Below are 12,197 nucleotides of genomic sequence, written 5' to 3'. Positions count from 1 at the left end.
AAAAGGCCTGACAGATGGAAAGCCAGACGGAAAGGTGTGATCCTAGGAAGTCAAAAGGCAATCCTTGGTGGCCAGAGTATCTGGACAAAAGATTTCAGGAGACGCACTGCAAGGCTGGACAAAAGAAAGGATTTGTCAACCAGTGTCTATGTCCTTTCCGTGGACATTACCGTCTTTCTCACAGAGAAACCTTGATTTTCTTGAGGTTTTAAACCATGTTGAATACACTGCATCCCAGCACTTTGAGACCTATTTTGGGCAATTTATATACATAATAGGCTTATGATGGTTTATGGAAATTTGCTCAGAGGAAAAAGCTCAAGGCAGAGCCTAAAGCTAGCACTTAAAATAGGCTAGCGGCACCTCGAGAAAAAGCAAACAAAGAGAAACCCAGACTTGAGCCCACCATGCCAAGTGAGGCCTCTTCCTCACCGACAGCAGCACTCTGCCTGGTACTTTTGCAAGGGGGAAGCTGGGATTCTAAATAACAATAACCAGGAACGTGTATTCACCAGGATTGAGTTCTCCTTTAGTGTAATCTGTCATCAGAATTTCAGATTATAAAAAGATTGGTAAGTTTAAGAATGGAGATGGGTATGAACACATACCCAACTCGGAACAGGATTTCTGATCTTGATAAACGAAGGCTCTTTCCTAACAGCGATTTATATTTCTGGACTATGGGGCATGAGGTAATATTATTTTATAAGCTTAATGACTGCTCAGAGAATTAAAAAAAAAAAATTAATGCTGACACTTGGAATCACTTCTGTCTCTTTAATGAAGCTTACAAGGCAAATATCAATAAGTAGAGTGCTATGGTTTTTACTTCAAATTACAATGCACTTGGGCATATTTATTTTTAAGATAGGTACCTTTAACAGGGTAGTCTATTTCCCAAAGAACAACAGCCTGTGAATTCTGAGAAAAGTGGGGTAGGTGCTTGTTGATTCTCTTGATTCATGATCACCACTTAAATTTTGAACATTTGGTATATTTTAGATGGCAGGAGACAGGGACAAGTCTAATAAACCGGCCCTAAATTAGTTTTCTTATTGAAAGAAGATACTTTTACACCATCTGATTTTGTTGCCAAATTAAAAAGGGCCAGCCCATCACAAACAGCTTTACAAGTTCATTAACCCTTTATGTGAAGAGTTTCAGCTTCCTAAGTGATTATTTACTTGTTGTTTTATTAGTGTTCTAGCTTCAAAAGAAAACATGAATTACATTCTGTGTTGAGGTCAAGTCAGTAGGGTCAATTCTTATCCTGTTTTCTCATTTTCCCACTGAAATAAAAAAAACTTCAAAAGGAAAGCAAACTGAGCAGATTAGGAATTAAACAACCACATTTTAATCAATAAATATAAACATTTGTTTGTTAACAAGTTATCGGGCAGAGTAAAATAGTAATTATCAAGGATTCAAAAGGGGACACCACCTTGAAAACACAGTGCAAATATCTTTGCCATAAACCTTCCCCCATTTAGAGAATTAGAGGTAACAAAAAATTTACTCAGAATAAGGCTTGGAATAACCTAAAAAGTTCCAGGCAGATTTTAAAGCTAAAACAGATGATTTTGCACATAACAGGTAATACATAGATTATCTGACAACTCAATGAATAAATGATTGAATGGATGACTCACTGAACACAGGGAATAGGATTCCTTCTACTCACATTGTGAGCCAGGCCCATATCTATTTCTGTTCCTCCCTTGCCTCACTATCCCTTGCTATGCTCTGTATTGCCGGAAATCACACTTCCCAGGGCCCTTGCCAGATTGCTTCCAGGTAGGGCTGGAAGGGTAAGGTGTTGGAGGAAGACTAGAGGGCAGAAGGAGAGGTGAAGCCCGGGTATGTTGCCATGTCTGACTCATCTGGTGTTGCCCCATCTCGGGCGATGGCTTTGTTCCTGCCACGGCTCCATTTCCCACAACTCCTAGGTGGTTCCAGCTCCTACCAGCCAGCCCCCAACCATGTTTCCAGCTCCTGTGTATGACCCCAGCTTCTGGACTCAGGGAACCACACCTCCTCATAGCCCTAGGTGGTAACAGCTTCCTTTCATTTATCTTCTCTTTCATCATCTATGTATGTCAATTTCCTCTATTGAATTCCCTCTACTGAAATACTTAGAATGGTTTCTGTTTTCCTGACTGGATCCTGACTACTACATATTAGAATCATTACATTTTTTCCCCCTCTAACATATCTGGGAATTTCTGCACGAGAATCCGCTGTAAGCCAATGAAAATAATCACTCAAACCGCATTCAATACCCACTTTCTGCAATACAGGCAAATGAATATCCCTTTGGCTGTCTTTTGTCAAGCACTCTCTTTGCCAGGTACAAATATGACTCTGATGGTCTACCAAAGTCACCACCAATCACGGTGGACACAGCCAGAACTCATCTGCAGAGGTCATTTTTGTTGTATGTACTAAGTGTGACAACAAGGAAAAAGAAAGACAAACAGAAAATTAATCTTAAGAGAAAGTCACCAAATGGATAACAATGTTAAAAAAAAAAAAAAGTCTCTGAAAATTCAGAGACGATAAGACAGCACCAGAAAGTTTCCTGTTGAATCAATTTTCCTGAAGTTAAAATCTTTTTGAATTCCTGGATCTTTCAAGAGCATCAAAAAAAAAACCAATTCTGATTCACCCACAAATGATCTGTAGCTTCTCAGCTAGAATGCGCCCCTGGAATGGTTATCTTCAGAAGTAGAGTTCCTTGGTGAGCATGGAGACCACACATGGGATCTGCTTCTTCTCATGGAAGCGTGGGTCATCAGACTGAGATTCAAAGTGCCTGGCGACCCTGTCATTCACCCTGGTGAGAATCTGCAAGATCTCCAGGCTTTTCCCGTGCTCGTTCAGGATGGAGCAGAGGGCCTGCACAAACCAGGAGCCACTCCCTTGGTTCCGCCATGAGAAATAGCCTTCAACGGGAGAGAAAGGAGGTGAAATCAGCAGACCTGGCCACTGCTCCGCTCACCACCCAGTAGGAGCTGGTGGTGTTTGGGGCCTTCGCACGTGCTTTTCTGAAGTGACAGTACTCCCCGCCTATCCGTGCAGGGTATGTGTCCTACAGGTAACCACTCTAAAACACAAATCTCATCCTGTCCCTCTCCTACCTAAAACAGTTCCCTCGCACCCCTATATTAGGGTGAAGTTCAGGCTGCTTAGCACAGCCCACAGGGCCCATGACAACGTGGCCCCCTGTCTACCTGTCCGGGTTTGAACCTTGCTAATGCCCGGTCACACCCTGTGCTATGGCCTCTCGCTCCTCTCTGTGCCATGGGAGTGAAAAGGCAGCGGTCTACAAGCCAGGGTGAGAGCTCTCATCAGAAGCCACAATGCCCGGCACCTTGATCTCAACCTCCAGAACTGGGAGAAATGAATTTCTGCCCCCCAGTCTGTGGTCTTATGTTAGCGCAGCCGGAGCAGACTGACAGCCCCCTGTGGTCCAGCCTTTTGAGTTTTACCAACGCGCTGGGCCACCTGCCCCTGGGCACGCTGTCTGGTGAGCCATCTCTCCCTTCCTCCTGCTGTTTGGTTTTTCAAGACCCAGTGACAGCAGCTCTTTTTTCCGGAAGCCTCTCTCACCTGCCTCCCTAGGGTTCACCCTTCTTCCTTTAGTTCTGCTAGACCTGGCTCAGAGCACCTCCCACTTGAGTAACAGGTTGGTTTACACAGATACATGCTCCCATGACTCTGCCTCCCTCTCACGGGCAGGAGACCAGGTTTCTTTCTTCCACGCACAATCCTTAAGACTTGTGACGTTATCATTCTCACAAAACCCCATCTGTAGATCCCGCCAGAACTGGTTTTCCAAACACAATGGCCTATTTACTGTAACCAGTACCTCTGTATCAAGCACTTGACAAACTACTACTACAGTTGGGAGAATTCTAACTTAGTGATGGTTTTTACCCCAAACAAAGGAACTTCACTGAACTCACTCAGGCAGACCCGGAGCTTGGTTAATCATAAGGCGGCTTGCTTGCTACAGGCATTTCTGGTGTCTCTTAACAGGATGCCGTATAAAAGAATAAAAGAATCCTGGTCCGAGCTATAACTCTATTATGTACCAAAATCTCTATATGACCTTGGGCAGGTCACCTAAACTCACCCAAGCTCAATTTTTTCTTCTATCTGTAAAATTAGGACAGATGTAACACCTTTCCTAACTACCTACACAATTATTTCAGGGATGATTGAGGTAAAAGACATGAACAACACTCGGCAAATTGTAAAGTGCCAAAGAAATGTTTGTTCTTATAATTCCCAACAATGATAATAATAATCATAAATGAGAGAATTCGGCCTTCTTTGGAGAGAAAAGTGACTATGTCCCTGTGGTAGGCAGAATAATGGCCCCCAGAATAATGGCCCCCAGAGATGTTCATGCCCTTACTCCAGGGCCTGTGAATATGTTACCGGACACGGCGAAAAAGAGCTTCGCACATGTGATTGAGGTCAAGGAAACAAGATGGGGAAATTATTCTGGATTATCCAGATGGGACTAATCTAATCACAGGAGTCCTTAAAAGAGGGGAACCCTTCCCAGCTGTGGTCAGAAAGAGTGGTGTAAGGGTGGAGGGAGGGTCAGAGATGGGAGGGAGGTTGCTGGTTTTGAAGCTGGAGGAAGGGGGGCCACGGGCCAAGGAATGCAGGTGGTTCTAACATGCCGGGAAAGCAAGGACGTGGATTTCCCACCCCCCGCTACAGTCTCCAGAAGGAACTGTAGCCCTGCCAACCCATTTTGGAATTCCATCCTCTGGAACTGTAAGGTAATACGTTTGTGTGTGTTAAGCCACTATGTTTGTGGCAACTTATTGCTGCAGCAGTAAGAAACTGACAGAGCTGCAAGGCTTCATTTCGATGGTGGGATGGATGGCATGGTCTGGTTAGCAGACAATGGACGTGATACCTGGAACTGTGGAATAGGCGAAGAGAAAGTCGGCTTCAACTGGGATCTTATTTCGGGGATTAGCATCTGTGTCACTGATAGGCCCCGAGTCGGCCTGGATCCCATCATCAAGCTCTGTCCCCCGGCAAGCCTAAATATCAAAGCAGAGATCACTCCGTGAAGTTGGGAACAGGAACATGTGTGCTGTTCACTGCTGTGTCCCAGTGTTGTCTACGCTTGGCATGTACTAGCAATGCAACAATCTTCAAGATAATTTGATAATGTGTCAAATCAGTAAGCAGAGCAAATAAAAATATTGCAATGTCTTAAACTCTCATAATTTGTGATCGAATGCAATCTAAATGCAGATGGCAAGCATTTAGAGGTAGAAAACTACAACCCAAATTTGCATACCCCAATAGAAACAGCATGTAGATTTGTAAAAAATGATACAATCCAAGTCATTGTGTAATCTTTTCCCATTTCTATGGACTTTGGAAAGGGATTACCTGAATGAAGAACAGTTTGGGTTTCTCTAACAGGGTTTTGCATCGATCCCCCCTAAAATGGGCTGTCAAGTCCTTTATTGTTGTCTTGCCATCTGTTCCATAAATTAAATTTTCTTCTCCGTGGCTTAGTAAGATGCAGGCAAAGCAGGCTGAATTTCTGTGGTCCTCTTCAGAAGCTGCAAGTGATTTAAACATTGAAAAGTTAAAACCTAAGTCCTGTGGGACCTCAGAGGTAGTATTCCCTTCCAGCCTGGCAGCTGTTACTGACAGAGAGTGACGGGCAGATGGTGGAGGAGCCCCCACTGGAGAGAAGTTAGAGAGAGGGAGAATTCTAGAATTCTCACTCAGTCTGAAACCAGAACGAGGCTGCCTCATGAGGAAGAGAACCCCAAGGGTAGGAGGGCTTCAGGCAGCAGCTGGGAGACAGCATATGGGGTTGCTGAAGGGTGTGGCCTTTGTTAGGTCCGTGACACTGGGTGAGTTACTCAACCATTTTGTGCCTTGGTTTCCTTGTCTGTAAAATGGAGATAACAGTACCCATTAAATGAGCTGATATTTGTAAAGCAGACCACAAGAGTATTGGGCAAGTATTTGTTAAAGACAATAAAACATACTAAGTGAAACAAGCCACTTAGTAAAGGAAAAATACTCTACGATTCCATGTATATGAGGCTCCTAGAGCAATCAGGTTCACAAAGGCAGAAAACAGAATGGTGGTTGCCAGGGGTTGCGGGGATGGGGAAATGCAGCGTTAGTGTGTAATGGGGACAGAGTTTCAGTTATGCAAGATGAAAAGAGTTCTTCTGGAGACGGGTGGTGATGGCTGCCAAACGATGTGAATGTACTCACTGCCACTGAACTGTACACTTAAAAGTCATTAAGATGGTAACTTTTATGTTATGTGTAGTTTACCACAATTTAAAAAGTAAAAAATAAGATTACAAAAAAAAAAAAAAGAAAGAAAGAAAGAAAATGCTAGGTTGGCTGTCAATTTAGGATACTGAGGAGAGGAACCATAAATAATGTAATGGGTTGGCTCAGCTTGATTTCATCTAAGGTTCTGTGGTTCTAACTAACTAGCTAGCTAACTAACTAATTACTATAACCTATCCTTTCTTCTTCTCTTCTCTTCATCAATGATAAGGGAAGAATAAGATTTAGAATTTCTTAATTCCCTGGAGGTCCAGTGGTTAGGACTCCACACTCTCACTGCCGAGGGCCCGGGTTCAATCCCTGGTTGGGGAGTTAAAATCTCACAAGTTGTGCGGTGTGAGCAAAAAAAAAGTAGTAAAGAATTTCTTGAGCACCTACTGCGGGCAGACAGTGATCTAGGTACTTTGCCAGAGTTATCTTATTTAATCCCTACAAGAGCCGCTTGAAGTAGGCCTCGTTTATCTTTATTTCACTGATAAAAAAAATGGAATCTCGGAGAGGTCCTAGCACTTTGTCCTGTCAAGAAAAATCACCATGTTGCTATTTTGACAGGACAATATATGAGAATTCTGTGATCCTGACATGCCCTGGACACGGGTGGAATAACTCACTTTTCATAAGAAACTACAATTGGGACAAGCCCTTACATCTGTAGAGGCCATTACCCTTCTCAAATCACATTCACAATCTTTCCCTCAGCTAATGCTAACTGCAGCCCCAAGAAGCAGGAGGAGCTGGTATCATGATCCGCATTTCAGGAAAGCAAAAAACCAAGAAGGCACAGATGCCTTGCCTAGCTCGCCCAGCTGCTAGAACTTGGACTAGACCCCAAATTTGTACTCTTGACTTCCAGTCTGCTCTACCATGTGGCCTACTAGGGTACAGAAGGTGGGCTCTTAAGATTCCTGTTTGAAGAAATAAGGAAAAGATGCCTAGGTCTTAAAAATATAAGAGAGGGTACTTAAGAGAGAGTGTTATGGGGGGGGTCTTTTTTGTTTAGCTGCACAGCTAAGAAAAGCAGCGCTGATTGGAATTGTGTGCCTACCCTCTGCCCGTGGGTCACCATCTAATGAGTTGGGAGGCCATTACTTTCAATCATTTGCCCTAAATGCGAGAATATCCTAGGTGGCTTCCACTAGATGGTGTGGGGTAATAGAAAACGTAATTGTTCTGGAATCGGAAGACCAAGGCTTGAGTTTTGGTTCTGCCCCTACTAACTATGCCTTCAGTATGGCCTTTATCCTCTCTAAAGCTCTGTCCCTATATTCATGAAACGGGCATGATAATATTGTTGGCCAACATGCAGGGGTTGTGTTAAAGATCTAAAGAAACAATTTTGTGAACATGTCATATAAAAAATAAGGTGTTGCGTATGGGGTTATTCTTCTCTCTCTGCCACCAGGGAAAAGTTTATACTTAAACTCTGTTCTGGACAGAAAGGTAGATTTGTTACTTCCCTAGGAATTAGCGTTTTGAAATTGAGACCATTCTGTAGATACAGAACCTATTTCTCTTGCTGTGATGTGAGCTGCTTTCATCTTTTTAGGGGGAGATCTAAGTTTCCAGAGAGACAGGTGCCCCAGAGACAGGTATGGAGTCACCCAGAGGAAGGAAGGGCTTCCCACGCTGAGACATTTCCCTCCTGCATGTGAAGGTGTCTTCCCCAGACCAGGAGGGGAGCAGGAAGAAGACTGAAGGAAGAAAGGGAGGAGTGCACCTTTTTTCAGCAGATCTTGCATCCTGGCACAAGAGCAGTCATTATAGACGGTCACATCAAAACCCAGGCTTCGGAAGCACTTGAAAAGAGCCTCAGCATCTTTGTCTGTTCCGTTGCGGACATCCATTCCTGTGGGAATCAAGCACCGAGTCCACGATGAGTGCCACATGCTGGCACCATCAGGCCAGGTGCTCCGGTGTAAATGCTGCCAAGGTCACCATTTAGATGAGCGACTGAAATAAGAAGCAAACTCAAAGGAGAGGGTAACTCAGCCCACCCACAAAAGGTGAGCCTCGTCATGGTGACTCTCAGGCCCAGTCAGCCCAAACAGCCCACCTTGATCCTCAGCCAAATCCCACATGTGGTCCAAATATTACATCCGCTAATGCACATGATGGGACTCTCAGACTGAAAGTTCCCAGTTTCCCCGCATCCCTCTCTCCTGGACACTCGAATACCACCTGCGGAGGGGTTGTCTGCCACAGTAGGTGGGCACAGTGTCTTCCTGATGAATATCTGATACAAGTCTGAATGCAAGCTGAAGAAACTGGAAGGGAACAGGAGAGGTTAGCCCATGCCCAGAGCACCCACCTGTCACTCTGTCGAAGTTCTTGTTGTTTATGATGATGCATTTGCCCACCTTCTCAAAATTCATGTTATACTGATATGTAGGCACTCGGTCCCGGGGGTTCTTGGCCGATTTCCCTGAGTCATTTTTCTTCTTCTTACTGGGGAAATACAAAGCCAGTCAGGGGCTGTGGAAGATGTTTGGACAGGAATGACCACTTGTTTTTACTACTAGCATAAAAGGGGTGCCCAAGATTGCTGCAATGTCTGTGAAAAAGAAAAAGAGCTGGGGTGGACAGTTGGTTCTGTTTAATTGTCATGTTGAAAATGAACAGGATCTCCTGCTTAATTTCATTAGATGCTACAGAAATGCAAACTGAAATCATAATGCGATACCAGTACATTTCTCAGAATGGCTTCATTGTCTTGGTGACCACGTTCGGCACCTGGAATTATTATACGTTACTGGGGGAGCCCCCTTTGTACATCCCTCTGTGGAAAACTGGCAGAACCTACTAAAACTGAACTTAAACATATCCTATGACAGAGCTATTCCCCTCCTGGGTATATAGCTCAAAGGAGAGCAGACGTTTACCTAACGACAGAGCCACACATGTGCACAGCAGTACTATTTAAACAGCCCCAAACAGGAAATAATCCAAATGTCCATTTACAGTAGAATGGATAAATTGTGGAATATTCATGCAATGCAATACTATAGACAGGCAGACCTCAGAGATATTGTGGGTTCTGCAATAAGCAAATAACCCAATAAAGCAAGTCAGATGATCTTTTTGGTTTCCCAGTGCATATAAAAGTTATGTTTACACCATACTGTAGTCTATTAAGTGTGTAATATGTCTAAAAAAACAATGTAGGTATATCTTTATTAAAAAATACTTCATTGCTAAAAAATGCTAGCCATCATCTGACAACACAGGGTTGTCACAAGCCTTCAATTTGTAAAAAAACACATTATCTGTGACGCACAGTGAAGTGAGTGCAATAAAATATATGCCTACAATAATGAGAGTGAACAAACCATGACAACACAGAGCCGCACGGATGCATCTTAGACAGGTAACGCTGAGTGAAAGAACACATACACAAAAGGGTACATAAGTGTGTGCACTTCTCTATGTAGATGTTATAATTTAATTAACATTGACATTAAAAGGGGAAAAAAGGAACAGCAACTTAAACAAGAAAGTAGGCCCCTTCCGATCTCCAGACACTGACTGTCCAGTTTTTTAAGAGTCAGGCACACAGGCACTGAGACTGAAATCTGCGGCATCGTTGACAGGGTAGAGGAAAAAAATGTCAAATGTCAGCGGGGAGCTGCATTGCTAGTCGACCGTCTGAATGTAAGCTCCGTGAGAGAAGAGATTTTTTAATCTCTTTTGAAAAATTGCAGAATCCCCAACACCTAGAACAACACCTGGCATATGAGTTGCTCAATATTTGTTATAAACTACAGACCAATAGCCCTAATAAATACAGATGCAAAAATCCTTGATGAAATATCAGCAAGCCAATCCAGCAACCTATAAATAGGGTAACACACCATGACCAAGTGTGATTGATCCCAGGAACACAAGGTTGATTTAACATCCAAAAATCAACCAATGTAATCCATTGTATGACTAGAATAAAGGACAAAAACCACATGATCAACTCAATTGGTGCAAAAAAGCATTTGACAAAATCCAACACCCTGCTATGATAAAAATGCTCACTAAACTAGGATTACAATGGAACTAACTCAGCCTGCAAAGGGCATCTATGAAAAACCCACTGCTAATATCATACTTGATGAAATAAAATTTATATTTTAAGGTGGGACAAGAAAAAATTAAACATAAAATTCTCTGTGTTTGTTTGGGCCTCCTCCCTCCCTCCCTAATGTGCAGTTTACCTCTGCACTACATGTTAACCAGAACTCCTCAAAGACAGGAGTGCCCGCTCAACTGTAACGATCAATATTTCTTCTTTCTTCGGATGCTAGCAATGTAACTTCTTAAAATGGCATTCTTTCCCAGTTCTGTAGGGGGTCATGGTGACTTGCTGCTGGCTTTGTATGTGCTTATCTGGACTATGTAACTTTGGTGAACTTTATGTGAATTATCAGTATGTCATTTTGATGGACGATCCTACGTCTCGAAAATGAATATGACTGTGCCTTTGACTTCTAACAGGTGGAACAGTTCTCAGAGCCTTCTGAGAATATGCTTCCTGGGTTATAACCCTCGGTTTGGCTCGAATAAAATTCCCGTTTTCTTCTTGACTTGATAGTTAATTGAATTTTCATCGACATACTTAATGATGAAAGGCTGAATGCTTCCTGCCCTAAGATCAGGAACAAGTCAAATATGTCCACTCTTGCCACTTCCTACTAAATACTGTATGAGAGGTTTTAGTCAGGCAATGAAGTTAAAAACTGTCATTTGAATGAATGAATCAGGTTTTATTTGCTCATTTTGCAGACATGGAAACTGAGGTCCACAGAGAGGCAGGGGGTTGTCCAAGGTCACCCAGCTAGTGATCGGCAAGGTGGGACCATCGCCCAGGCCTCCTCCTTCATGTCAGTGTTCCAGAGCCTTATGCTCTTGAGTATCTGTTAGAATGATTTGTCCACCATCCCCCCAAAGCTTCCTCAAAAGTTGGAAGAAGTAAAGTGAGAGTGAAAACTGAGCTTGTTCCCTGATGAATGTGGGTCCAAGGGTATTTTACTCTGAGTTTTCATTGAATGTTATCTGAGTTTCTCAGAATCTCTGAAAGGACGTGGCCTTTCCCCTTTCTCCTCCTACTTTGGTCCAGATTACAGGTTAGCTATGTTAAGTCGAAACTTCAGATTCCATATTGCTGTTTTCAACCTCAACATGACTTTATCCTCCACTTTTATAAGGCCAAATTTCTTCCGTCGTATCATTTTATTTCTAAAAGAGAAATGCCCTCAGTCTGGTCTCCTACCTTCTAAAGTCTCCCCTCTCAAAACATAGGCAGAACATTCTATGACATAAATCACAGCAAGATCCTTTTTGACCCACTTCCTAGAGAAATGGAAATAAAAACAAAAATAAACAAATGGGACCTAATGAAACTTAAAAGCTTTTGCACAGCAAAGGAAACCATAAACAAGACGAGAAGACAACCCTCAGAATGGGAGAAAATATTTGCAAATGAAGCAACTGACAAAGGATTAATCTCCAAAATTTACAAGCAGCTCATGCAGCTCAATATCAAAAAAACAAACAACCCAATCCAAAAATGGGCAGAAGACCTAAATAGACATTTCTCCAAAGAAGGTATACAGATTGCCAACAAACACATGAAAGAATGCTCAACATCATTAATCATTAGAGAAATGCAAATCAAAACTACAATGAGGTATCACCTCACACCAGTCAGAATGGCCATCATCAAAAAAATCTAGAAACAATAAATGCTGGAGAGGGTGTGGAGAAAAGGGAACCCTCTTGCACTGTTGGTGGGAATGTAAATTGATACAGCCACTATGGAGAACAGTATGGAGGTTCCTTAAAAAACTAAAAATAGA

At 42.8% G+C, this 12,197-nt stretch overlaps 1 protein-coding gene across 7 annotated transcripts in view; it reads right to left on the bottom strand.

Annotated features, from left to right (window-relative positions):
• Positions 1-1,061: 1,061 nt before the first annotated feature.
• Positions 1,062-12,197, bottom strand: part of CASP7 (caspase 7) — a 31,146-nt gene continuing 20,010 nt past the window's right edge. For all 7 annotated transcript variants that reach the window (XM_082407979.1, XM_082407981.1, XM_082407978.1 and 4 more), the window contains 5 exons: positions 8,666-8,802; positions 8,075-8,203; positions 5,425-5,600; positions 4,937-5,066; positions 1,062-2,942 (listed from right to left, as the gene is read on the bottom strand). In XM_082407979.1, coding sequence (XP_082264105.1) covers positions 2,719-2,942; positions 4,937-5,066; positions 5,425-5,600; positions 8,075-8,203; positions 8,666-8,802 — 796 coding nt within the window. In that variant the 3' untranslated portion in view covers positions 1,062-2,718. The remainder of the gene's footprint in view (positions 2,943-4,936; positions 5,067-5,424; positions 5,601-8,074; positions 8,204-8,665; positions 8,803-12,197) is intronic.

This window comes from Balaenoptera borealis (assembly GCF_965194805.1).
Source record: "Balaenoptera borealis genome assembly, chromosome: 10".
NCBI classification, from domain to species: Eukaryota; Metazoa; Chordata; class Mammalia; order Artiodactyla; family Balaenopteridae; genus Balaenoptera; species Balaenoptera borealis.
The sequence above is the reverse complement of the archived record's forward strand: the minus strand, read 5'-3'. Positions and strand labels throughout refer to the sequence as shown.